Source organism: Mustela putorius, unplaced genomic scaffold (assembly GCF_011764305.1).
Source record: "Mustela putorius furo isolate JIRA1106 unplaced genomic scaffold, ASM1176430v1.1 tig00000174_pilon_pilon_pilon, whole genome shotgun sequence".
NCBI lineage: Eukaryota > Metazoa > Chordata > Mammalia > Carnivora > Mustelidae > Mustela > Mustela putorius.
In genome coordinates, this window is record NW_025421304.1 from 1657842 (window position 1) to 1683520 (window position 25679).

Here is a 25679-nt window from a genome sequence, read left to right on the forward strand (position 1 = left end):
CCCTTCGACTGCTCACCTGTGACCTGACTTCTCTATTAGACATCAGCTCTTTCTTCAGAAAATAATGCATTGGAGATTCCTTCCTGTATAGTTATCATGGAAGCTAGCATATTAATGAAAATTCCTAGGATAGCGCAGCTCATCTGATTCTATTTAAGCCAGCAAAATCCACATTTCTTTTATCAAGAAACCCTTTAATCGGGTGCCTGGGTAGCTCAGTGGGTTGGGCCGCTGCCTTCTGCTTGGGTCATGGTCTCAGGGTCCTGGGATGGAGTCCTGCGTTGGGCTCTCTGCTCAGTGGGGAGTCAGCTTCCTCCTCTCTCTCTCTGCCTGCCTCTCTGCCTACTTGTGATCTCTCTCTGTCAAATAAATAAAATCTTAAAAAAAAAAAAAACCTTTAATCTGAAATGTTGTTTCTGCATTTGTCCCTTCCTTCCTTCCTTTTTTAATAATTAAAAAAATGGTCCCATGAAAATCCTTTCAGATTTACCCACTTCCCTGATTATTTCCAGGGGCTAAATTCCTAGAAATGTCAGTGATGGATCAATAGATGGGCATATTTTCAGGCTTTGGAGTCAGGCTACACAGTCATTCTCCAGAAAGTCATTGCTATTTACATCCCAGTGCTGGTGGATGGAGTCTCTCATTGCCCTGAACTGTCCTCAGACTTAGGGAACCATAGTTTAAGATCTTTGCTGATTTCACAGACAAAAGGAGGTGTCCCAGTATTTTAAGTAACATTGTTGGGTGAATGTGCTTTTGTGGGATTTTTTGGCCTTTGATATTTCTTCTACAAAATTTTTTTTAAACATTCTATGCCCATTTTTATTTGTTGGCTTTTCATATTAATTTCACATTATGTTGTTAATATCTTCATTCATTGAGGGTGTTAACCAATCAGCTATCGTTTTTGTTGCAAATATACTTCTCTAATGCATACTTGCTTCAATTTTGCTTACGTCCTTTTTGGACATAAAATATTCAACTCCGAGGTGCCTGGGTGGCTCAGTCGGTTAAGCATCTGCTTTTGGCTCTGCTTATGATCCCAGGGTCCTGGGATTGAGCCCCACATTGGGCTTCCTGCTCAGCAAGGAGTCCTCTTCTCCCTCTCCCTCTGTTCCTCCCCCCACTCATGCTCTCTCTCATAAATAAAATCTTCAAAAAAGAGAAGATTCAGCTCTTTGTGCAGCCTAATTCATCAGTCTTTACCTTGATGGTTTGTTCCCCCCACTATCTTGAAGTTCAGAATGTCTTTTCCCATACAGAAGTTATGCAATATTTGTTGGTAAAAAGCTCCACTAGATTTTCACTGTGCGATCCCCTCCCCACATATTATTCAAATCCAACTGGAATTTATTTTGTTATATCATGTAAGATGGGATTCCAAACTGAAAATTTTTCTCCAAATAAATGAGAGATCAATCCAACTGATGGATTGCTTCTATCTTATAAATTCTTACATTCTCTAGTCTGGCCAACCATTCTGTTACATTATCCAGTAGATTGTTCTTACACTAACAACCATGCTTTAGGGATGGCTCAGTTGGTTAATTGGTTAACCCACTGCCTTCCGCTCAGGTCATGATCCCAGAGTCCTGGGATCCAGTCCCATATCGGGCTCCTTGCTCACCAGGGAGGTTGCTCCTCTCCCTGCCTTTGCCTGCCATTCTGCCTGCTTGTGCTCTCTCTCACTCTCTGACAGATAAATGAAAATCTTTTAAAAAGGGGTGCCTGGGTCGCTCAGTTGGGTAAGCATCTGACTTCTGCTCAGGCCCTGATCCCAACTTGGGATCCCCACATTCAGCTCCCTGATTGGAGGGAAGCCTGCTGCTCCCTCTCCCACTCCCCTTGCTTGTGTTCGCTCTCTTGCTGTCTCTGTCAAATAAATAAAAATCTTTAATAAATAAATAAAATCTTAACAGCCGGGGACTTCTGAATACTGCTCTATATAGATATTAAAGAATTATTAAAAAATAAAAGAATTATTGGGGCACCTGGGTGGCTCAGTGGGTTAAAGCCTCTGCCTTCGGCTCAGGTCATGATCCCAGGGTTCTGGGATCGAGCCCCACATTGGGCTCTCTGCTCTGCGGGGAGCCTGCTTCCTCCTCTCTCTCTGCCTGCCTCTCTGCCTACTTGTGATCTCGGTCTGTCAAGTAAATAAATAAAAATCTTAAAAAAAAAAAAGAATTATTGCTTTTTTTTTTTTTTTTTTTTAGATGTGATTGAGACTCCTGTCTTTAGAGATAGGAAACGTTGACAGAAACATTTCCAAATGAGATGATATATTGCCCGAGATTTGCTTTAAAATAATGGGAGAAGTGGGACGCCTGGGTGGCTCAGTTGGTTGGACGACTGCCTTCGGCTCAGGTCATGATCCTGGAGTCCTAGGATCGAGTCCCGCATCGGGCTTCCAGCTCCATGGGGAGTCTGCTTCTCTCTCTGACCTTCTCCTCATTCATGCTCTCTCTCACTGTCTCTCTCTCAAGTAAATAAATAAAATCTTTAAAAAAAAAATAATGGGAGAAGAGAAGAAAGAAATAAAACACGACTGACCATATGTTAGACAACCAGAGAAGCTGGGTGATGGGTACTTGGGAAAGCCTTAGCTATTCTAATTTAAAATTCTCTTAATATGTTAGAAAAAAAAAAAAGATTTAACTGTTTAGAAGAGAGAAAAGAGGAAAAAGGGGATTTTTTCATTTAAGATGTAAGCGCCTTCACCCGGCTTGATTGCAGACAACAAGCCTAGAGCGTCAATGACCAGTCGAGATGCAGGAAAACGCAAAGGACGGAAGACTGCCCAGCCAGCTCCAGGCCACAGAGTCACCTCGTCTGGGTTCTTCAAGAGACCAGGAAGTCAGCTCGGCCCTCCAGCCTCGCCAGGACGTCGGTTACCACCCTCTGATTAAACTCTGACTGCCTGGCAGCGGCCCACGATTATGCAACACCGCCCTCCAGGGAGAAGCCCAAATCCCTTCATCCCACAATTCCGCGCGACCTCCCGTTGAGGATGAATAGGCGGATGTTGTCTCATGGTTTTCTGGGAAATGCAGTTCGCGTGCCGGGCTAGAGCCACCGCCCAACGCCGGCGAGACTCCGCGCTTCACGATGCCCTGCGCGGGTTCGCGGAGCAGTGCGCCGTTGCCCCCACGTGGCAGCTGGTGGTTATTGCACGCGTCTGGGACGCCTGAGGTTGCTGGGACTTGGAAAACTAACGTTGACCTGGAAAACTCTGGGAGTCTCCTCTGGGTGGGGGGCTGTCCCCAGATGTGCAAAGGTGGGGTGAGTTAAGAAATTAAGGTGAAAAAATTAAGGGCAGGTCCCGCTGTGAGAATTAAATAAAGCCAGCATCACTAATGTTGGCCGTATGTAGTCGTTCTTAAACCTATCGCTAGTCTTCACTGAGTAAGGCATTTACCTATGTGCGTGGAGCTGATATAAAGCTATGTATTAGCTCATTTAATGCTCACAACAGTCGTTCGGGGGAAGTGCTGTCATCGCCCCCGGTTTATAGGAATGAAGGTGAAACCCAGAGAGAAGGAATACTTGTTCAGTCCCCCAGGGGCTGCATGACAGAGTTGGGATTTGAACCCAGGCTGCCTGGTTTCAGAGTCTGTGCTTTTCCTCAGTACGGTTATACCGCCTCTCTTAACCTACTGAATAGTCTCAAGTTTGTAATTGGTACAGGAATCAACTCCAGCAAGCCATTAAGCACGTCCAGTTACTGATTTAGCTCAGCAGCAAGACAAAGGTCGCATTCAGCCTAAGTTTGTGTTTAGCACAGGGATCAAGTTTCTGATGGGCATGAATCACCAAAGGGATTATTCTGGGCCTACAAAGCCCTGTCCCTTTTTGTTCAGGTGATTCCTCTTCACATCTCTATCCCCATTTCTTCTATCATACCAGCAGCACTGGCAGATTTAGTGATTTGTTCTCCTTCCCCCACTGCCGGCCACCTTATTCATTATTATCACAGTAAAGAAAAAAAGAGGGAGAGAGAGAGAGACAATGTTTGTCTGCCTTTAAATCTCAAGCAAGGACTGTGTCCACTTCATGAACATATCCCCAGTATGAGGCCTGACATACATTGAAAGGCTCAAAAACTGTGGAGTGTCTGCAATGACATGAAGACTTATGAAATCAGGGTTCATGGACTCTGGGTGAACTTAAAATTGGTAGGTGCTGGTTGAGAAGTTGGGGGACATCCCCTCTAAGGCTCCTCGCTCTGACAACTCCCTGACACGGTAGGAGCCTAAGCCTTGGGATCTTTTTCTAAAGTGACCAGGGTTTTGTTTTTGTACCTCGACAATTTCAATAATGCGTGTGTATGTACAGGTGTCTATCTATTCCTGGTGGGTGTCTGATGTGAATCTCAGTGTTCCATGTGTGAGAGAGAATCTGTGTCACCCCAGAAAAAAACTTCAAGGAGCTAAAGAGGGGCTTTAGCACATGCAGACTCATGCACAGTGTGACCGAAGATCCCCAGAATGCAGGGACCCCATGGGAAGAAGTCACATACCAGAAGGCACAATTTACTTTGCCCAGCTCAATGCTATAAGGGGCTTCAAGCTCCTTCTAGTCTTTTGATTTCTTTCTTTTTAAAAGTATTACTAAGCGAGCCAGGTAAGGTCTCCCACCCACAGGAACTGTCATGGAACTGCTCATTGACCCCCACTCTCCTTTCTCCGACCAGCTTCTATGGTATAGGAACTTCTGATATTTGTCCAGGAACATGGCTGCCCAGAATAAAAACTACATTTCCCAGTCTACTTTGCAACTACAAGTGGCCAAGAGACAAAATTCTGGCCAGTGAAATAGAAACAAGTTTTGAGTTGCACATACTCCTTAAAGGCAAGAGGTATCCTTGCCCTTCCCCTCTCCTTGTTCCTGGAGCTGATGATGTGGAAATCATGAGAAGGAAAACGGAGAGCAGCAAGACACATGTGTGGAGACTGACCTCTGACACAGAGGGATCACCATACCAGTTCTCGGTGATTACATGAAACTTTACATAAGAAATAAACCACCCTGTTTAAGCCACTATTTTTTTGGTCCCTTTTGTTATAACAGCAAAACATTACAGTAACTAACAAAAGACAAAGAGCAGTCTCATGGGCCCCAGCTATCAGCTAAGCAATTAAGCCTCACCCTGCCCAACCTCTTCTTTACCCAGCCTCCTATTTCATCCTCACCTACCCAGCCACCCCCCAACCCTTCCTATAATCATCAAGTCCTCCAACACCTAAGTTTCCCGCAAATTTAATGCACGAGTCTCAAAAGTCAATGGCAAGGTGAATAAAATAAAAATGGGCTCAGGGAGAAGGGCCATGGGCACACACAGGGAGAGGCAATGAGTAGGGGAGTTAGTTGGAGCAGGCGGATGCCTTTCCTTGGGTGTCACATCTCATCCAACCCGTAGTCTTCTTCGGGAAAGTCCCCCACTATCACAACCGATGGCTTGACGAAGGCGCCGTACTTGGCTTGGCATTCGAAGTAGCGTTTCCCATTCACACTGTAGGGCATGATGGGGGCGGCAGTGGTCAGAAAGGGCCCCAACATGGCTCCCACCCCAGATGCTCACTCACATGCCCTTATATGAATAAGCACACATATGCACACACAGACACGGGCACAGACACACACAGGTGCCCTAATGGGATCACTTTTTACCTGCCATCGTTTTTCCCTAGTGGCTCATCATAGCGGACACCAATCCAATAGCCAGGCTTGAAATCTGTGAGTCCTGCCCAAAGAGGAAAGCCCAATGAAACCCCTGGATACAGCTCACCCCAAATTCATTCCCACCCACTGAGTTTAAAGCCTATCCTGGCAAAAACCTCTCCTTGCTACCACCCAGGGCCACCTCCATCTCCTGCCTGGACGAATATGGTAGCCCCCTTTACTGGTCTCACTGTTCCTAACCTAGATCCCCTATTTACTCAACCCCCCAGTCAGAGGAGTCTTTGTAAAAATTTAAAGTAAGTAGCACTGATATCTTGTCCCAAATTCCTCAAAGGCCACCCATCCCATTTGGCATAAAATCCACACTGCTTATGACCAAATGATTTTTCTTTTTTTTTTTTTTTTAAATTTTATTTTATTTATTTATTTGACAGAGAGAGATCACAAGTAGGCAGAGAGACAGGCAGAGAGAGAAGGAAGCAGGCTCCCTGCTAAGCAGAGAGCCTGATGCGGGGCTCGATCCCAGGACCCTGGGATCATGACCTGAGCTGAAGGCAGAGGATGAACCCACCGAGCCACCCAGGTGTCCCATGACCAAATGATTTCTTGACAAGGGTGCTGAGACTATTCAATGAGTTAAGAATAGTCTTTTCAGGGCACCTGGGTGGGTCAGTGGGTTAAGCATCTGCCTTTGGCTCAGGTCATGATTTCAGGGTCCTGGGATCGAAGCCCCACATCGGGATCTCTGCTCAGCAGGGAGCCTGCTTCCCACTCCCCCATCTGCCTGCCTCTTTGCCTAGTTGTGATCTCTCTCTCTGTCAAATAAATAAAGAAAAAAAAATCTAAAAAATAAAAAAAAGAATAGTCTTTTCAACAGATAGTTCTGCGACAACTAGATATCCACACTCAAGAGAAGAAAGTTGGACTCCTAACTCATGTCACACACACAAGCTAACTCAAAAATACATCCAAGGGGCATCTGGGTGGCTCAATGGGTTAGGGCCTCTGCCTTCGGCTCGGGTCATGATCCCAGGGTCCTGATATCGAGCCCCGCATGGGGCTCTCTGCTCTGCAGGGAGCCTGCTTCCTTCTCTCTCTTTCTGCCTGCCTCTCTGACTACTTGTGATCTCTGTCTGTCAAATAAATAAATAAAATCTTAAAAAAAAAAAAAAACAACACATCTAAGACTCATATACAAAACATAATGCTATAAAACTCCTAGAAAAAAATACAGGAGTGAACCCTTATATTAGGCACTGGTTTTTTTAGATATAATTCCCAAAGCATAGACAACAAAGAAAATAATAAATTGGATTTCATAAAATTTTTTTTTAACTTTTTTTTTTTTTTTAAAGATTTTATTTATTTATTTGACAGACAGAGATCACAAGTAGGCAGAGAGGCAGGCAGAGAGACCCCGCTGAGCAGAGAGCCCTATGTGGGGCTCGATCCCAGGACCCTGAGATCATGACCCGAGCCAAAGGCAGCGGCTTAACCCACTGAGCCAGCCAGGCGCCCCGGATTTCATAAAAAATTTTAAAATGCTCTGCTTCAAAGAACACTATCAAGAAAGTAAAGACAACCACCCAAGTGTGTAAACCTGGTGATTCACAGACCTGTACCCCGGGGATAATAATACATTGTATGTTAATGAAAAATAAAAAATTAAAAAAAAAAGATAACCACCCTACAGAATGAGAGGGAAAAAAATTGGGAGAAAATATCTGTAGATCATGTACTAGATAAAGGAATTGTATCTAGAATATATAAAGAATTTTACAACTGATGGGCTGCACTGCATCTGGTAAAATTCACATGGTGATCTCCTTACCCTCAGTAACTCGGAATGTGACTGCATTTGGAGACAGGGTCTTCAAAAAGGTGATTAGGTTAAAATGAAGCCATTGGTGGATATAATCTGATCTGATTGGTGTCTTTATAAGAGGAGGAAATTTGGACACACAAAGAGACCCCGGGGATGTGCCTGCACACAGAGGGAAGACCACGTGAGGCAACACCTCCCCCAATCCCCCCAAGAAGGCAGCATCTCAAGCCAAGGAGAGAGGTCTCAGAAGAAACCAAACCTACCAAGGCCTTGGTCTTGGGACTGCGGGCCTCCAGAACTGAGAAACACATTTTTGTCGCTTAAGCCATCCAGTGTGTGGTTCCTTGGTTATGGCGGCCCCCGAAACTAATATACAACTCAATGAAAACTAAATGACCCAGTTAAAAAAAAAGGGGGAAGGATCTGAATAGAAAGTTCTCTAAGTAAGACATACGCATAGCTCCTACAAGGATGGTCGATCTCATTAGCCATCAAAGGAATGCAAATCAAACCCACCTGCTGTCCCAGGTCGTACTCACTAAAATGGCTATTATTTTATCATTATTATTTTTTAAGATTTTTCTTTGTTTATTTGACAGACACAAACTGCGAAAGAGGGAACACAAGCAGGGGAGTGGGAGAGGGAGAAGCAGGGTCCCGCCAAGCAGGAAGTCAGATGCGGGGCTCAATCTCAGGACCCTGGGATCATGACCTGAGCTGAAGGCAGTTGCTTAACCAACTGAGCCACCCAGGCGCCCCTAAAATGGCTATTATTAAAAAGACAGACAATAAACATGTTGGCGAGGGTATGCAGAAGCCAGGGCCCTCATACGTGGCTGGTGTGACGATGACCAGGTGCAGTTCCGCAGAGGGTTACACAGAGTGACACTGTGACCCAGCAGTGCCTATGAAAATCCTTGTCCACACAAAAGCTTATACAAGAATGTCCACAGCAGTATTATTCGTCATAGACAAGACGCTGGAAGGACGCACACATCCATCAACTGAGGAAGGGATACGTAAAATGTGGTATATTCAGTCAACCCGGCATGGGTTGGCTATAAAGAGAAACAAAGCACTGACACATAAAAACCTTGAGAACTCAGTGAAAGAAACCAGTCATGAAAGACCATGTCTTACAGGACTCCATTTATATAAAATGTCCAGAACAGGCAGATCTACAGGGACTATATTGACTAGTGGCGGCCCAGGCCTGGGGCAGTCAAGGTTGTAGAAATGGGGAGTGGCTGCTAATGCTTATGGAGTTTCTTTTTGGGGAGATGAAAATGTTCTAAAATTGACTGTGGTGATGGCCGCACAATTCTGTGAAGGTGCCTAAAACCAGGGAACTGTATGCTTTAAGTTTTATGGTATATGAATTATATCTCAACAAAGCTGTTATTAAAAAAAAAAACCAAAAAACAAATCCGGGGTGCGTGGGTGGCTCAGTTGGTTAAGGAGCTACCTTCAGCTCAGGTCCTGATCCCAGGGTCCTGGGATCAAGCCCCAGGTCTGATTCCCTGCTCAGCAGGAAGCCTGCTTCTCCCTCTGCCCCTCTCTGCTGCTTATACTTGCTCGTGCTCTCTAGTAAATAAAATCTTTACCAAAAAATTAAAACAAAAAAACAAAAAAACAAAAAACCCTCAACTACTCTCCACTGTCTTCTAGGTCCTGCATGGTCTGGCCTCACTCCTGCCCTGACCTCACCTCATACCTCTCCCCTCATTTCCTCCCCGAGAGCTGACTTTCTTTCCTGCCTCAGACAGGCCCAGCCTGTTCTTGCTCCCTGGTCCTTTGCACTCCCCATGTCTTCTGGCTGGAGCACCCTTCCCTTCACGCTTTCCTCCCCCTAGGAAGCCTCTAGGATCACTCTCCAGGGCGGGTGTGGTGCTGCCTCTCCGCTCACACAGCCTCACCAAGCTTCTCTCCTCCCCCCACCCCCCATCACCTCAGGCCCCTGCCTTCCCCATCTCAGCTCTGACAGTGTACCCTGTGCCTTCACCTCAGAACGGACCCCTCTGGCCTCCTCCATCACAACGCACGATGTCCTGCCTCTGCATCCCACTGCCCTGCCATCAATACTCTGCGCTGTCACTGTCATTGCTGGGTCTGTCCCCCCTGCCGGAGCACAGCCCACCTCAGGGCCGAGCAGAAGGCCTCCGTGGAGCACGTACCTACATACATGACGGTCCCTCGGCGAGGGGGCTGCCCAGGTGCCCGCACCTCACAGCGGCTGCCCACGGGGATGGCGCTGGCCTGGGTCTTCTCCTCATTCAGGCGCTGAGTGGCCTCGGCCTCTTGCTGTGCCCGCTCCTCTTCGTTGTACCGGCCTAGCTTGCTGCGCTTCAGGAAGGAGCGGACTGAGTCTGAGGGGGGGGTGGGGGACAAGGCTTAGACATGGTTTTCCTGGTGTGGCCTCTGGCCTAATGGGATCACCTTCCAGTCACACAGGGCCGACATTCAGAGAGAAAATCTTTTAGGTGTCAGAGGGGTGCCGCCCAAGCCCTGAGTCTCCCACTATAGCCCTGGCTTCTCCCCCAGACCCCTGGGGCTGCCCCACAATCCAGAAACTAAAGGAAGGTGCCTGCCTCCAGTCTTCCCATTACGCCATCTTCCCGTGTTCCTTCAGCATCATAGTCCCTCCATGCTGCCTCTCCTCGTCTTACCCACTACACATTCTGATCCGTTTTGCTCATGCCCCCATGGGACACTATGCCCCCCATGTGAGACCCTTCTACCCCAAACTTCCCTCTCATGCCCCCATCTGCTGGCCCACACTCCCTCACACCTCCCAGCACCCATTCACACCCACCCCCTGTACCCCTCCGAGTCCTATCTGTCCACACACCAACTGCATCCCACGACCTCTACTTGCCATGTTTGTCTGTCCCCACTGCCCACACCACCGACCTCCCCACAGTGTCCCTGTCTTCCCCCGACCTCTGTCCACCCACACAGACCCCTTGTGGCCCCCAGAAGCCCCCATCCATCCCTCTGTGGCTGTACCTTGCCTCTGGTCATAGGCTTCTTGTGAGATCTGGTATTTCTCTACCTTGGACACATCCTCGTACTCCCCAAGGCGGGCACCACTGTGGTCAATGACCTGTAGTGAGGGGAGGGAGGTCAGTGGGGAGCAGGACCTGGCCTGGGAGACTTGGGACGCTGGGGGCAGGGGACTGCACGTTGTAGCATTCCCTGGATTTAAGTCTCTCCATCGGGGAAAGACCACAGTCCTCTAGCCTCACCTTTACCCAGGCCTTCTCTCCTCTCCTGAGCCTAGAAGAAGGGATGAGAAAAGGTGGCCACACTGGCCATCTCCCCTTCTTCCACCCCATCTAAGCCCTCAGAGGCTGGATCTTTCCCAGACAATCCCCCCATGCTGCCACCATCCCCACTGATGGTTCCCAAGGCACTGGAACTAAAGAGCCAAGCTCAGGTCTTGCTCACAAGACTTCTGGGCAGCCCATCTGCCCTCTCTGGGCCTCTGGGACCTGCTAAGCTGGCCCCAAGCTCGGAATGTGACTGCATTTGGGTGCTGGGGACACAAGGAGTGCTCCTTCTGCTGGGAGCCCGACCCTCAACAAACACAGGTATCTATTCAACACTGATGATGACAAGATTCTAAGTAGATAAACAACGAGGTTTAGGAGCATGAGAGGGTTGTCAGAGAAGGTTTCTGAAAGGACAGGGTGTCTAAGCCAAGGCCTAAAGGCTGAGAAGGAACAAAAGGCATCCAGTCTTGGGTAGAGAAATGTCCTTAGCCCTTTTTCAGGAACAGCAGGAATGCCATTGTGGCTGGAGTGGAGAGCCAGGGGAGGTGGGAGACACAACAGATCACTGCAGACTTTGGCTTTTACCAGACTGAGATGCAGCCAGGGAGGCTGAGCTGGGAGCGCCCTGACCCTGACTCAGGGCCTCACTGGTGCCTTGTGGCTGCAGGTGGGGAGTAGACTACAGGCACCCCCACCCCCGCCACCAAGGGCTGCTGTGGGGTCCAGGAGTGAGAGGATGGAGGCTGGGCCAGGGCAGGCGCAGTGGGGGAGGAGAGTGTAGACTGCAGATAGATTCTGGAGGTGGAGTCCATAGCTGACAGACTGGATACAGGTGTGAGGGAAAGAGAGGGGCGAGCAGAGACTGTAAGGTGTTAGGCCTGAGTCACTGGGCTAACAGTGAGAATAGAAATGGCCCTTTTGGCGAGTATCCAAAATCTATAAAGAGCTTAGCAAACTCAACACCCAAAGAACAAATAATCCAATCAAGAAATGGGCAGAGGACATGAACAGACATTTCTACAAAGAAGACATCCAGATGGCCAACAGACACATGAAAAAGTGCTCCACATCACTTAGCATCCGGGAAATACAAATCAAACCCACAATGAGATACCACCTCACACCAGTCAGAATGGCTAAAATTAACAAATCAGGAAATGACAGATGCTGGTGAGGATGCAGAGAAAGGGGAACCCTCCTACACTGTTGGTGGGAATGCAAGCTGGTGCAACCACTCTGGAAAACAGCATGGAAGTTCCTCAAAAAGTTGAAAATAGAGCTACCTTATGACCCAGCAATTTCTCTACTGGGTATTTACCCTAAAGATACAAACGTAGTGATCTGAAGGGGCATGTGCACCCGAATGTTTATAGAAGCAATGTCCACAATAGCCAAACTATGGAAAGAAACTAGATGTCCATCAACAGATGAATGGATAAAGAAGATGTGTTATACATATACAATGGAATATTATGCAGCCATCAAAAGAAATGAAATCTTGCCATTTGTGATGACATGGGTGGAACTAGAGGATATTATGCTTAGCGAAGTAAGTCAGTCAGAGAAAGACAACTATCATATGATCTCCCTGATACGAGAAAGTGGAGATGCAACGTATGGGGTTTGGCAGGTAGGAAAGAGGGAGACAAACCATGAGAGACTCTTAATCTCACAAAACAAACTGAGGGTTGCCAGGGGAGGGGGCTAGGGAGAGGATGGTGGGGTTATGGACATTGGGGAGGGTACGTGTACCCCTGGGGCTAATAATACATTATATATTTATTAAAAAATTAAAAAAATAATAAAAAAAAGAAATGGCCCTTTTCTCTGGTCAGGATCACTAAGAATTTCTATTTTCTGTATTAAGGATCTTGTAAATTTGAGGTGGCTATTATTTTAAGCAACGAATACAGGTAATATATTATATATATATACTTAAAAAAACCTGTTTTTAAATAATCTCTGTGTCTAACATGGGGCTTGAACTCATGACTCTGAAATCAAGAGTCACATGTTCTACCGACTGAGCCAGTGAGGCACTTCAAACACAGGTAATATTTATAAACAGAAAAATAATTTAAAACAAATATAAATCCCCCAGAGGCTCCACCTCTAGGAAACCTTCCTCAAATGACCTCAGAAGTTAGCCTGTCTACACCTGAATCCATGTGTGAAAACCTCCTATTTGAGGATACCATGACTCGTGCCTGACCCATCAACATATGGAGGCTGAGGCTGCCCAGGTAGACTTTGGGTAAGTCCAAAGTCTCAGTCCTGTGGGCCCAGCACTACCCTGACCTGCTCCCACTATGATCCAGTACCCATCACACGACCTGGACTATGGAAGCAGCCCCCTCCCCAGTCTCCCTGCTCCTCCTGTCTACTGCAGTCTGCTCCCCACACACAGTCAAAAGGAGCCTGTGAACACCTGAGTCAGACCTGGACTCCCCTGGTTCAGAGCCCTCCCCTGATTCTCACTTCCCTTTGCCAGAGGAGAGGCCACTCTACAGTCCCTGTACTTACCTGTGCTCCCTTTCACCTCAGTGTTTGCATATGATGTGCCCTTTTCCTGGAGTACTGTTTTCCCTTCCTCAGTTAACTCTTCCTATTCTCCAGGTCTCTGCTCAAGTATCGCCTCTTCCAGGAAGTCCTCCAGGACCTCATTGATAGGTCACGTTCCCCCAGTATCGGCTCTCCCAGCTCTGTGATCTCTTCCTATGTGGCCCTCGTGTCTCTGTTTCATATTTGTTCCTATAAGTATTTAGCTAACCTCTATCTCACACACGGGACAGAACTAAAACAGAGACTGCTTCAGACATGGCTCATAGCTATACCCCTGGCATAACATGGATGCTCAATGAACACTTAAGAGGTAAAAAAAGAACCAGTTCTCTGAGCACAATGACCTCCAGAGTCATGCAAACTGAGGTGAAAATTCTAACTGTAGTTCATCCTGAGGAAAGTAAATTCCATCCTTAAGCTAAGTTTTGTCTTTTGCAAAATGGGGTTAATCACACCATCTTCCAAGTCTTATGGATTCAACTCAGTATCCAACAGTGATTCACTGAGCAACTTCTCTGGACTAGGCATTATTCCAGGTGCTGGAGGAAATGCACAGTATGTCCCAGGGTGCTAGGAGCTAAGGACAAAAACGAAGTAAAGTGGAAAAGAGAGGAGATTTAAATTTTATATTGAGATCAGAGATGGCTTCACACCCTCCAGGTGTGAGGAAGGGAGGAATAAGCCTCCCTATAAAAAGGAACCACGCAGGCTCAGTGTATATAGCACTTGCAAAGGCCCTGAGGTGGAGGTCACCTCGGATGCTGGGCTGTCTGAGGAATAAGGGGAGAACAGAGAGGATGTGAGTTGATGCATGCAGAGGTCCTCTGTTTTCCAACTTCTCCCACTGCATCCAGTCTCATCACTCACCCTGACTCACCTCACAATATGCCTCTGTACTCTGTTGCCTCCACCTGGCAGGGCCCTTCCACCCCTTATCCTAAGTTGCCCTTTCCTCATCCCCAGGTCTCAGCTCAGGCATCCCGCCCCTCAGGAAGCCCTTTCTGATACTGCCAGGAGGAGTCAGGTACCTCTCTGGGGGCCCCCAGTTCCCTGGCCTTTTCCCAGTCCGGTTTGGACTACTCTGGCTGTCACTGTCCAGTGATGGCTCTGTCTCTCTCCATGCGGGGCTCCATGAGAGGCGGGCCTATTTTGGTTATCACACAGAGCAACCTACAGCAAGTATTTGTTCAATACATAAATGAATGGAGGGGAGGTCTCACGTGGATGCGGCAGCCGTCGTCTACTGGGTAGGAGCCCAGCAGTGCGTCCTCCTGATCCAGCTTGCTGTAGAACTTGTCGTCAGGTCCATACAGCTCCAGTTCCATGCAAGAAGCAGGACTGCCCACCACCAGCTCTAGTTTACACTGCGAGGGGAGCAGTCGGTGGAAGGCTGTCAGCGGCCCCATCCTCTGCCCTGAGGCTCCACTCCTTGCGTTTTTATTTTTTTAAGGTACGTACTTGCAAATTTATTTTATGTTTTTTAAAAAAGTAAACCGTACGCCCAACACAGGGCTCGAACACATGAGCCCAGATCAAGAATCTCCAGCTCTACCAGCTGAGCCAACCAGGTGCCCCTAAGCTCCGCCCCTGTAACAACCATCATCCCATCCCTGTTTCTCCAAGAAACCTACCATTTAGGACCCACCTGGTTATCCCTGGCCACGCCCTATGCAACCTCTGATTTTCCCTTGCTTCGCCCCCAAATTCTGGAATCTCAGGTTCCCTCTGGCCCCACCCCGCCGGGGCCCAGTCACCGCAGTCAGTTCAACCTCGGTAGATCTCTGGCCCCTCCCGGCGTTCGCGAAGCCCCTCCATTTCTTCTTTGCCCCGCCCCCTCAAACCCTACGCCCCGCCCCCCGGACCCCGCCCCCACGGCCACACCTTGAACTCAGCGATGGTGAGGCTGCGACTGTACCGCTTTTCAGAGCGGAAGCTGTTGAGAGAGCTGCTGATGAAAACGGTCACTGTGGGCGCCGACAAGCCCGTCACCTCCATCTCGCCGCGCCGTGCCGGGGTCCGCAGCCCGGTCAATCGCCTCACACCGGCTCCGCAGCCGTCGCCGCCGCCGCTTCTGGGATATCAGCCCCTCCCCCTGATCCCTTTTTAGCCAATCCATGCTCTCCCGCTAGCAGGGTCCGCCAATCGCCACCGTCTCTTTCCCACGCCAGGAAGAGGGCTCTCCCGTAGCCTTGGGTAGGCCCAGCCAATCCTGAGAGGTCTTCCATCGTGCACAGTTCTTCCAATGGCCGCCCGGGAAACGGCCCGGGCGGGCGAGGCCGAAGCCCAGGGGAAGGACTGGCGAGAGCACCCTCGTTTGCGCATGTGCACTGGCCTTCAGCCAGCCCTGCGCCTTGCATATTACGTAAAGCATCATATTCCTGGCTCTCGAACCCTGCTATTCGACGAACGGGGAAAGCGAGGCTCAGGAGTTGTAAACAATTACCGCAGGATATAAAAAAATTGAAGCAAGTTAATTAGTCGAACCTCAGTGCAGAGAGCCGAGTACAAAGCCCCGTACCAAGAGACAGTACAAGTGCGTAGCTCCGCCCCGCTTTGGCGAAGCCACTAGACTTGACCCTTCCCGCGACCGGTCGCCCGGCGGAGCAAGTGCGGAAGGCGTGCTTGGCGGGCAGTGCGTCGCTATGGAACCAGACGGGACCTACGAGCCGGGTTTCGTGGGTATTCGATTCTGCCAGGAATGGTGAGGCTGGGCCTGCGAGTGTGTAGGGGGAGCAAATAATGGCCCCAGTACTGACCTCTGACTTCCCCCTCCCCACAGTAACAACATGCTTTATCCCAAGGAGGACAAGGAGAACCGCATTCTGCTCTACGCGGTGAGCACGAGCTTGCGGAGCCTCCGGTGCTTCCCAGAACGGCCATCTGTTCCTAGTGTGACCCCAACCTACTCCACGTGACCGTTACTCCTTTCACGCCTCCTACGCCTTTTGATCTCGCCTCTTATCCCCCGAGTGAACCCAGTCTCTTGTCTTGCCCATCCCTGAAGTGATTCTCAATATACCCCATTATCCCAACGAGACTCCATGCTCTAGTCATTCCCTCCAGGGAAGACCCAGCCTTGCCCTCCAGTCCCTTCCCTGATCTCTCCATGACCCCCTTCCCGCCACACTCGCCCTCTCCTAGTGCCGGAATTGTGATTACCAGCAGGAAGCCGACAACAGCTGCATCTACGTCAACAAGATCACGCACGAAGTGGAGTGAGTGGCGGCACTAAAGCCTGGGGATGGGGTTTTGGGGTTGGGAGGCTTGGACTGGGCGTAATTATTCACCTTCTGTTCCTTCAGCGAACTGACCCAGATCATCGCTGACGTATCCCAGGACCCCACGTTGCCGCGGACCGAGGACCACCCGTGCCAAAAGTGAGCACGCTGCTGGTACTGGGGATGGAGTGGCTCGTCCTCACTGGGTGAAGGAGGGACGGGTATGGTTGGCTGAATGGCTGACTGTCCTCCCAGGTGTGGCCACAAGGAGGCGGTGTTCTTCCAGTCACACAGTGCCCGGGCCGAGGTGAGTGGCTGGAGGAAGGCTTTCTGTGGGTCCCAGGGTTGGTCCTCCCTGGGGGCAGGGATACCAATATTGGGGGCACCCTTACCAGTGGGAAGGGCCCCTTTGCCTATTATCTTGGGGTGCGGGTCTGCTGGATGGAGGTTCCGGTGTTGTACCATTCCATAGTACCTTCCTAACCGCGCACCCTTTCTGCCAGGACGCCATGCGCTTGTACTATGTGTGCACGGCCCCACACTGTGGTCACCGCTGGACCGAGTGAACTATCCTCTCCCGAGTGTAATAAATACTGCGTTCTGTGCGTGCGTTTCCTGTGTTTATTTGCCCCTCGTGGGTTGTGTGAGATGCACATTGTCAAGCAGCACGATGTAGGGCCCGGTGCTGCAGGTACGCCTCTGGCCTAGAGCAGGTGAAGCCACAATCCTCACATACATGCAGCTTCTCCCGGCGCTCCCGGTAAGCGTAGCTGGCCGGCTGCCCGTGCACCTTGGCAAGATGAGCTTCTAGGGAGCAGCGCTGTGTAAATGCTTTCCCACAAGCTCCACAGCGGAATGGCCGGATCCCTGCAGAAGGGCAGATGGAGAGGACAGACAGGGCAATGGCCTCCAAACCAAAGTCTCTCCACTTTGCCCTCCAGGAGCATTCCCACATTCCTGCTCTAAGTTGTTCAGACTCTGCCTGTGTCCGTCCCATAAACACAAACACTGGAAACTCCACAGCCCGGGCATCTCTTTCCCATTTAATTCCAGACCCTGCTGGGGCCCAGCAGCCCTGCCCCTGCCCCTCCTTACCGGTGTGCGTTCTCATGTGGCGCTTGAGGTCGAAGGCATCATGAAAGCCCTTGCCACAACAGCGGCACACGTGGCGGCGCGCAGGGCTGTGGCACTTGAGGTGCCGAGTCAGCATGCGCTGCAGGGGGAAGGCCTTGGGGCAGAGTGGGCAGCCCAGGGTCCCCGGGCCCCTGGGAGTGGAGGCCAGACTGTCCTGCATGGGCTGTGGGAGGGACATGGGAGTTAGACTCCCCAGTTGGAGCAAATACAATCCCTGGAACTGGGAACCCAGGAGGTCCGGGAAGGCCAGAGACTGCTATTTATGTGTGCAAAGGCTTTCCCTGACCTTTCCCTATTGCCTTGACCTTGATTTCTATTTCTCCATGTTACATCTTCCAACGGATTTTTCTAATTTTATTGTCCATCCCTGTAGCCCCCACCAGATTAAAAGCTCCAGGAAGGATGGAATTTTTGTCCTGGTAAATATCCATTGCCTAGAACACTTACTGCCTTTCAACACGTACTGAAATAGTCCCAATTGCATTTATATTCGGGCTGGTACTTCCCTTCTTCCAGGGCATGCACAGCCGAAAATCCCTTCTGAGAAGCCCCTGTCTTCCCCCATGGTGCTCCTGTCACCTTTTCTGACTTGCCATAAAGCAGTTCACCATCCACTTGACTTGAATCTTGTTCTGCCCCACTAGACAGAGGGATCTTGGGGTAGGAACTGTGACTGCCCACCCTAAGGAAATGGGGCCTGGGATGAAGCCTACGCGGTGCTCTATTAAGAAAGGAAAGGCATTCCCAGCAGAGAGAATAATACGTGGAAAGGTCCAGAGATTGGAGGGGCATATGCAATGGGCTCAGGAAGTAGGGGGCAGTGAGGTTCTGTTGAGGCTGAGAGCGGGCAGGGGTGAAACTGAGCAGGGTCTTGTGGTCCAGCTGCAGACTTACCGCTACCCAAGAGTCCCCGAGGCCAGAAGACTGGTCTGCTGGTGGGCCCCGCTGGTTGCTGCAGTCTGAGGAGAGAAGCCAGCTGGTGATGCTTTGTGTCTCACCTACCCCTCACCTCAAGTCCCAGTGAGGGGCCCACCTGGGACATAGGCATCTCCCCGGAGCTTATCAGGCAGGTGGCCCCAGTTGGGTGGCTGTGGACGCCGACTCCTGACCAGGAAGGCACGGGGCATCACCTCCAGGAATGGTGATATGGCCCCACGCAGATGACTGCCTCTTCCACCTGCAGTCACGCCTCAGCCTCAGCCCCGGATGACTAGAGGGAGGAGGGAGCCCTGCGGAGCCTTATTCTCTCCATGCAAATTTTGTGACCAGCCCAGGGAGCTGACATAGCTGGCTCTAGTTACTCTGCCATGGGACCACCATTCCTCCCCCTTCTCCTAAACCAGGTTCCTGAGGACACTCGCCGGACACCAGGGGTGGCTAAGCACTAGGACCCACAAGAACCTTAAGCAAGGGCAAGACTGGAACCTAGACAGCTCCTGGAAGTGCAGGGAGGCTGTCTTCTCAGTAGCAGCAGGGCCAAGGACCTGAGGATCTGTTTGCCAGGCAAATCAGTTACCAGCCGGACATCCAGCAGCCTGCTTGGTTATTCAAATCACAGCAGCTGTCTGAGGAAGGGAGGGTGAGGAGTGGCTGTGATTGCTTGCTCCAGAGGAACGGAGGGACAGCAGGGTGCAGGAATGAAGGACAACGGGGCTGAATGTAGGCTATGCATCTTCCAACAGGAAGCTCTACCTCTCTGATTTTCAGATGCCCAGAGCTGACGTTCAGCCACACTGTACACACCTGGGTGTAGCAGGTATTAAAATGCTGGTGACGTTCAGCCACACTGTACACACCTGGGTGTAGCAGGTATTAAAATGCTGGTGTGTTCATAGTCCAGCTCCTAGTGATTGCCTGGGACACCACTTTCCAACTCTTCCACAGTCCAGGAGCCAAAAAGGGTCACCTGAAACCACCAGAGACTCCTAGAACCCCACCATTCAAGTGAGTCTGTGTTCTAGATTGGTCATTGTCTGACCTCTGAACCGGTAGTTAAGGATTTTGAACATTCTCTGTGCGTTACTTCCTCTCGCTTATCCAGTCAGCGACTTCTTGAGCTCCAGCAATGGGCCAGGCCTAGCTCAGCACTAAGAATGAACATGTAACTTAGCCCACAGGGCAGAGATACCAGTGACAGCACAGAACAACCAAGGCAGACACACTGGGTCCTCTCTACCAGCCCACCCTCCTCTTGTACCCAGAACCCAATTTTGTTGGAACGGCGATATGGCCAGGAGAGATGGTTGGTCCAAGCGAATCAAAGCAATCTCCATTCTTCTTGCCTGCAAATGCTCTGAAAGGGGAAGCATCTGCAAAGGTTTATTAGCACCTTTTTTACTGCCCTGGTGGCTGTCCTTCTTTGAGCCTTTGCTCCCAGTTGGGTGAGGGTGTGCTGCCGAGTGCTGGAATGGCAGCTGAGGGAATGAGCTGGAGGGTGGAACTCAGCCTCAGAGGGTAGCAGAGCAGGAACATAATCAAGACTAACACACGTCCCTGCAGCGTGGCCCCCATGAGCCAGCCGTTTGCTATTTGAGCTTTGAAGGCTTAATTATGATATGGGTTGGGAGGAGGGGTACAGTCCACAAGGGAAAGGCTCAAGATGGTTCTCTGGGTGTTCAGGAGCCTGGATGCCAAGCCTTGGCACAGAGATCTTTGGTGACTGTGGCCAGGCAAGGCAGGGACAAAGAGAGCAGTTCCCCAGGGATATGTCACCTGTAGGGCGGGGCAGGGGGAGGGACTCTGAGAAATAAACAATACTGGGTGTCACCTCAAATACCAAAGTCAGGCATCTTATTTAGGGGGGGAAATTGTGTTGTGAATTGTTCTTGGATTTAAATGTCATGAAGCAAAAGGGCCCTGCCCCTTGAACCCCATTCTTCCTCCCATTTCCTCTCTTACCCTTTCTCCTCACTCCATTCCTTCCATATGTTTGATCCCCCCCAGTGGGGTGTTTGCACAGGCTGTTCTTTCTGCTCGGATACCTTCCCAATAAGTCCACGTGACCTGTGCCTTCTGTTGGGCCTCAGCTCAAATGTCACCCCACAAAGACCTTCCCCTGGCTTATCCAACCAGCACAGTGAACTCCCACAGCTTACCTACAGATACTGTTTTGCCGTTTTGCTTTCTAGAAAGCTAATAACATGCGGGCAGATGCTTTGCTTGTCTTGTTCCTCTCCCTACCCCTGGCAACAGACAGGTACCCGGCAGGATTTTTCAAATGGCACGATTTGTTGTGATGTGTGTCAATGTTTCCAGAGACAGCAGAGGGCCCTCCCCTGCCGGCTTCCTTTTTATAGAGAATTGGGACAGTGGGGGCTTTTGTGGTCACAAGAGTGGTCACAGTTCTTGGCAGACATACCACATGGCTAGATGCCTGCTGCCTGGGGAAGCTGGTACCACAGCTGGGAGCTCATGGGGTGAATCTGGATAGAGTCCCGCTGGGGAGAGAATTCCTTGTCCCAGCTGCTGGAGGGTCTGGGCACGCTGCCTGATTATCCAGTCAGTGAGCTTGCTGGGTTCTCCTTTATTTCCACTGCTGCAGGTGGGGACAAAAGTCTGGACCTCATAGGATCCAACCTGGGCTTGGCCTGGGGGCCACGAACCAGTGGGCAGTGTGTGCCCTGGGAGCCAGGGTCTGGCACATAGTGATGGCAGTGGATCTTGTGGGTTCTTGGGCACTAGTAAGGGGGCAGGGAGGAAGGGCTGGCCCCTCCTTGGGAAAATAGCTGGGCCCCCCTGGGCAAGGACCCCAGCTGACTCCAGAGCAGCTCCGTGGGGATGGACGACATGGGATCCAGGTGTTGGGATCGTCATTATTGCAGTTCCCAAATTTCTTGGGAATGTTGGTTCCACTGATGGAGTCCTGAACAAGACAGGCGCTGGGGCTGATGTCCCCCAGGTGAGTCAGGAAGAGGAAGAGCAGGTGAGGGTACAACATTAGGTGGCCAACACCTGCTGCATACAGATGTCATCCCTTCCAAAGTTCATCGACCCACGTTCCCCAAGCTGGCCCAACACAACACTGCTGTCCACCCTCCTTCCCCAGCATCCATGTGAGGGGGCCCTGTGCAGGCACCCCGAGAGGCACCAGGAACCATTCCTCTAAGCTGTCGGTTTATTTGCTTAAGACACCTAGTTCTTCCGAAGCAGCAGGGATGTTGTGGAGAGGGGGCTGCCGGCCCTCAGTCTCCCCGTGCCTTCCTCCGCACGGCCTGCACCAGCAGCTCTGAGTAGTGTTCCAGCAGGGCGTGCAAATCTGGGCTGGCCAGGGGGCACAGCGTCGTTGGAGAGGGGGCACCCGGGCTGCGCTGGGCCTGGGCCACGTCAGTCCCAACCAGCCAATCACTGGCCTCTAACTGGTTACGGATCCAAAGAAAGGTAGAGGCCAGCTCGGCCCGTGCCTGCCGCTGCTGGTCAGTGCTCACAGGGTCACTGGAGACCATCTGCAAGGGGGTACCAAACTTGTCAGGGGCCACCCAGCCCCAGCAGCCCAGGGGAGCCGCCCAGCCCTCTCCTCTGGCCCCAGGGCTGCACTCACCAGGTGGTAAAGGTCCAGGGCTTCTTGGAAGGCAGTCTGCAGTCTGTGCACGACAGTGCTCACGCTGCTCAGTTCAAGGGGAGCTGGAGGCAAGACCCTGGCCGGCACCCCAGGCTCCTCCCAGTGTCCAGGGCTGCCCTGGACCAGACTGAGGGTATCTGGGGCTAGAGGGGAGGGAATGAGAAAGACACCTCCACTTTTTAGCTGATCTAAGAGAGGCTAGAGTGGCCGGGCTGATCCCAACGGCTGTCCCTCTGCCTGGAAGGCTTCCCTCAGTCCCCTAAGGCTCACTTCCTTCCCACTCTGTTAAAATGCCCCCTACTCCTTGAAGCCTTTTCTCATTATCCTGCTTAAAACTGTAACCACTGCCCCCCCCCCCCACTCCCTAAACCCTTTCTCTTATTTCTGTCCTTAGCACATACACCTTTGGGATACTCTTAACACTTTGCTTTCCATTTAGTCTGGCCATCTCCCCACTGAAAGTGTCCACTCTTCGTAGTCTTGTTGACGACCATGCCCCATGTGCCCAGGGTCTAGAACAAAGCCCAACACATAAGTGCTCACTAAATATCTAAATGAACCAACAAACAAATAAATGAATGGAGCAACCCCTGTGACCGGATCAAGGGGCCACCTTTGGAGCTAAGCCAGCTGTACATGGGAAGGCTTGGGGGACAGTCCCTTGCCCCAAGAGTGGTACTTACAAGAGGTGGGCTCCAGGAAGGAGTTGACACTGCCAGGGACTCCAGGCCTGGCCTCTGGAAGTGGGGTGCTATTGGGGTGGGCAGGGGTGTTGAGGGGCCCAGGGACCAGGAGCCTTGGGAGGAAGGTGGAATTGTGGATCTTCAGGGAGCTTGCGTCCACGGGGCTGGGGACTGGGAAGGTGGCTGTTGTGACGGTGACACTGGGCTGGGTGGCCGCAGATTCCAGTGGGGGAGAGGGCAGCAAGAGCTTGTCACAGATGCTTGACAGGGTCAGCCTCAGGCTGGCCCGGGCCTCGTGGTTGCCCCAGGACGACAAGGCAGGTTCTCGGCTCTCGCTGTTAGAACTGGGTGCTGCCATGGTGGGGATGGCCTGGAGCTCCTGACCCAAGGACACCAGGTCCCCCATGGAGGAGGGCCGGTGGAGGGGCCTGGCCAGCTCAGCCAGGACAGGGCCCTCACTGTCCTCGAGGGAGATGCTGCGTGACATCTTGGCACGGGAGCTGGCTGTGGTCTCCATGTAGGGGTGGGTGGAGGGGCTGTGGACACCTTGAGCCAGGCCTGGAGTGGGAAGCGCTGTGGGCGTCGAAGGCTTCCCGTCAGTGGGCAGTGCTGAGGAGGAGGGGGCACAGGGTGCCCGGCCTGGGAGGCAGGGGGCTGTAAAGGAAGTGGTCAGTTCACTCTCACAGCCCAGGCACAGAGCCGATAGATGGGGGCCCTCCCCAGGTTGCTTCGGGGTCTGAGGGGACACTGCCCATCCCTGCTGCCCCATGGTTCTGATGGGCATCCAGGGCCATTTGTCTGCCTGTGGGGGGCGGGTACTCACTCAGTGGACACCAGGCCTCCAAGGTCTCAAGGGGCTCCTCAGCCTTTTTCCCAGCAAGGACCTGCATGCACAGCCATGAGGTGAGGACAAAGCCTCCGGGCTCCCAGCCCCAAGTCCTGAGGGAGGTGGTCCCAGTACTCACGTTGGTCCTTCCTGGGGAGGTGTAGCCAGTGCCTGCTCTCAGAGGCTCTGCTCTGGACTGGCTGCCCCCCAGCTCCGTGAACTTGACCTCTGGAGACTTTACCAGGTGCAGGGGCAGCTGGGGAGGGAAGCTGTGGGTGAACCTGTGGGAAGGAAACCAGGCAGTCATTGCTGTCCTGAGGGTCCCTGAGGGGATGCAGCCCCACCCTGGGGGATAGAGAGAGATGGGGGTGGAGTGAGGGTTCACCCGCTCTCACCTGGATGTCTTCTGGAGGCGTGAAAGGAACTGGGCAGAGATGCTCAGCCGGGGATTGAAGAAGTCCTCGGTCTCTGAGGCCTCCAAGTCTCTCAGGGATCCATGAAAGAGTTCTAGAAGATGACCAGGGAGCCCTCAGAATCCCTCCAGTCACCCAGCTCTGGGCCCAGGAAGGCAGCCACCAGCAGGTGGATCCCCAGAAACACCGTCAACAAACCACACACGCGCCCGGGGAGCAAACACAGCAGGGAGAGGAGCCTGCACGGCTCAGTCCTTACAAGAAAATGTAAAGCCTTCCTACCACCTTTGCCAGCCCTGCAAGGAAGCCCTACCCGAGACACCCACGCCGTGCCCAGCACTGGCTGGCCTTCCCTGGCAGGGCCCTACCCTCGGGGTGAGCGTCGGTGAGCGTCTCGAAGTGGTGGCGCAGGAACTTCTCCTGCTCAGGGGTCTGGGGCAGGGAGCCGTTGGGTATGCCTGGCACCTCGGGCTGGGATAACTCTTCTGTGGTACCTGGGCATCCTGGGGAGAGGCGAAGGGAGGCGAAGGGGGTGAGGAGAGAATTGTCAACACCGTGAGTCACAGCAGACGCCCAGACAAAGACGCCAGACACTTAACAATGGAGAAAACTGGACTCGCCCATCACACACCCTGTTACCACTAGACCGAGGAAAAGCTAATGGCTCCACCTTCTGGGCAAGGAAACGGAGGCTTAGTGGGCACTAAGTGCGGGGCTGATGTGGGGAAAGTGATTATCTAGCACGACCATCCCCTAGTGAGTCCCATGCACCATCTTCTCACATCTGGGCCCTGCTCACCTGGCATGGGGGGCATCATCATGTCAAAACGAGGATCCGGGGCTGGCCGTGGAGGGGGGGACTGGATGGTGGTGAAGCTGCACTCCAAGTCGGCCTCAGATTCTCCCGAGTCTGGAGGGGCAGAGCGCGAGTCAGGAGCCGAAAGCCAGACCCTCACTGGGGGAGTCAGATAGGTGGCTCAGGGTCCCGGGGCTTCAGTTTTCCAATCTGGAGAATGGGAGTAATGATACCCACTCTCCATTTTTATGGACCAGCAAGTTTACACTTCGAGGAAGTGGCAGAGCTGGGCTCCTGCCGGTAGAGCAGCTGGGCTCGAGAACCCTCAGGTCACAGCAGGGACCATGTCTGCCTCCGTGATAGACTCTGAGTTTTAGGGAGACTGAGTCAGGATAACTATTAATACCCAGAAAGGGGCTTTGGCTGGACAAACAGACTACTGCGGGGTCTCTGCCTGCTGCCACTCACCCTCAGGTGGGCCCTGATCCTTCGGGCTGATGGAGGAGACTCTGAGGTAGGAGTCACCTTGCTGGTCTCTGGGCTCCCCCTCGATGTCCTTTGTGCTGTACTCACTGCAGTGCCAGGGAGGGTGGGGCGAGGGAATGAGAACATGCTAGGTAGTAAGCAGCTGGCATGTACCTCGCCGAGGCCTTAGACATGTGTGCCCTGGTCCTGTTGAGCACTGCCTCGCCTCGCCTCCCTCCTGCAAG

The 25679-nt window shown here is 51.7% G+C and overlaps 4 protein-coding genes across 5 annotated transcripts in view; 1 reads left to right on the forward strand and 3 right to left on the reverse strand.

Annotated features, from left to right (window-relative positions):
• Window positions 1-5243: 5243 nt before the first annotated feature.
• TBCB (tubulin folding cofactor B) lies at window positions 5244-15592 on the reverse strand. Of its 2 annotated transcripts, none has more exons than XM_004765158.3 (6): window positions 15223-15592; window positions 14562-14705; window positions 10514-10610; window positions 9682-9873; window positions 5671-5743; window positions 5244-5512 (listed from the first exon to the last, which is right to left on the reverse strand). In XM_004765158.3, the coding sequence occupies exons 1-6, from the start codon at window positions 15334-15336 to the stop codon at window positions 5398-5400; spliced, it is 735 nt and encodes a 244-aa protein (XP_004765215.1). In that variant the 5' UTR covers window positions 15337-15592; the 3' UTR covers window positions 5244-5397. The 2 variants fall into 2 exon arrangements, with proteins under 2 accessions (XP_004765215.1, XP_012918303.1); XM_013062849.2 differs by lacking the exon at window positions 15223-15592 and adding an exon at window positions 14987-15143.
• A 135-nt stretch (window positions 15593-15727) lies between these two features.
• Window positions 15728-17164, forward strand: POLR2I (RNA polymerase II subunit I). The gene is made up of 6 exons (XM_004765157.3): window positions 15728-16042; window positions 16121-16175; window positions 16483-16556; window positions 16644-16718; window positions 16815-16866; window positions 17063-17164. The coding sequence occupies exons 1-6, from the start codon at window positions 15984-15986 to the stop codon at window positions 17123-17125; spliced, it is 378 nt and encodes a 125-aa protein (XP_004765214.1). The 5' UTR covers window positions 15728-15983; the 3' UTR covers window positions 17126-17164.
• Window positions 17165-17166: 2 nt separating this feature from the next.
• OVOL3 (ovo like zinc finger 3) lies at window positions 17167-19408 on the reverse strand. Its single transcript, XM_013062855.2, has 4 exons — window positions 18727-19408; window positions 18588-18652; window positions 17655-17856; window positions 17167-17426 (listed from the first exon to the last, which is right to left on the reverse strand). Exons 1-4 carry the CDS (start codon window positions 18818-18820, stop codon window positions 17218-17220), a joined length of 570 nt encoding a protein of 189 aa, XP_012918309.1. The 5' UTR covers window positions 18821-19408; the 3' UTR covers window positions 17167-17217.
• A 2381-nt stretch (window positions 19409-21789) lies between these two features.
• Window positions 21790-25679, reverse strand: part of WDR62 (WD repeat domain 62) — a 42960-nt gene continuing 39070 nt past the window's right edge. Inside the window, exons 24-32 of the mRNA XM_004765153.3 lie at window positions 25438-25541; window positions 24973-25083; window positions 24542-24676; window positions 24156-24267; window positions 23900-24041; window positions 23758-23818; window positions 22935-23588; window positions 22231-22394; window positions 21790-22135 (exon numbers count right to left, since the gene is read on the reverse strand). Coding sequence (XP_004765210.1) covers window positions 21875-22135; window positions 22231-22394; window positions 22935-23588; window positions 23758-23818; window positions 23900-24041; window positions 24156-24267; window positions 24542-24676; window positions 24973-25083; window positions 25438-25541 — 1744 coding nt within the window. The 3' untranslated portion in view covers window positions 21790-21874. The remainder of the gene's footprint in view (window positions 22136-22230; window positions 22395-22934; window positions 23589-23757; window positions 23819-23899; window positions 24042-24155; window positions 24268-24541; window positions 24677-24972; window positions 25084-25437; window positions 25542-25679) is intronic.

Bases quoted from the DNA above. Each gene is read 5' to 3' on its own strand.
- TBCB (XM_004765158.3), bottom strand. From the start codon at position 15,336: ATGGAGGTGACGGGCTTGTCGGCGCCCACAGTGACCGTTTTCATCAGC. The intron at 9,874-10,513 runs GTACAGCCACAG...CCCCCCCCTCAG, and splicing joins AGCCTATGACCAGAGGCAAG to ACTCAGTCCGCTCCTTCCTG. The intron at 5,513-5,670 runs GTAAAAAGTGAT...CATGCCCTACAG, and splicing joins CTAGGGAAAAACGATGGCAG to TGTGAATGGGAAACGCTACT.
- POLR2I (XM_004765157.3), top strand. From the start codon at position 15,984: ATGGAACCAGACGGGACCTACGAGCCGGGTTTCGTGGGTATTCGATTC. The intron at 16,176-16,482 runs GTGAGCACGAGC...GCCCTCTCCTAG, and splicing joins ACCGCATTCTGCTCTACGCG to TGCCGGAATTGTGATTACCA. The intron at 16,557-16,643 runs GTGAGTGGCGGC...CTGTTCCTTCAG, and splicing joins AAGATCACGCACGAAGTGGA to CGAACTGACCCAGATCATCG.
- OVOL3 (XM_013062855.2), bottom strand. From the start codon at position 18,820: ATGCCCCGTGCCTTCCTGGTCAGGAGTCGGCGTCCACAGCCACCCAAC. The intron at 18,653-18,726 runs GTGGGCCCCTCA...TTCTCTCCTCAG, and splicing joins GGGAGATGCCTATGTCCCAG to ACTGCAGCAACCAGCGGGGC. The intron at 17,857-18,587 runs GTAAGTCTGCAG...TCCCTCCCACAG, and splicing joins TCGGGGACTCTTGGGTAGCG to CCCATGCAGGACAGTCTGGC.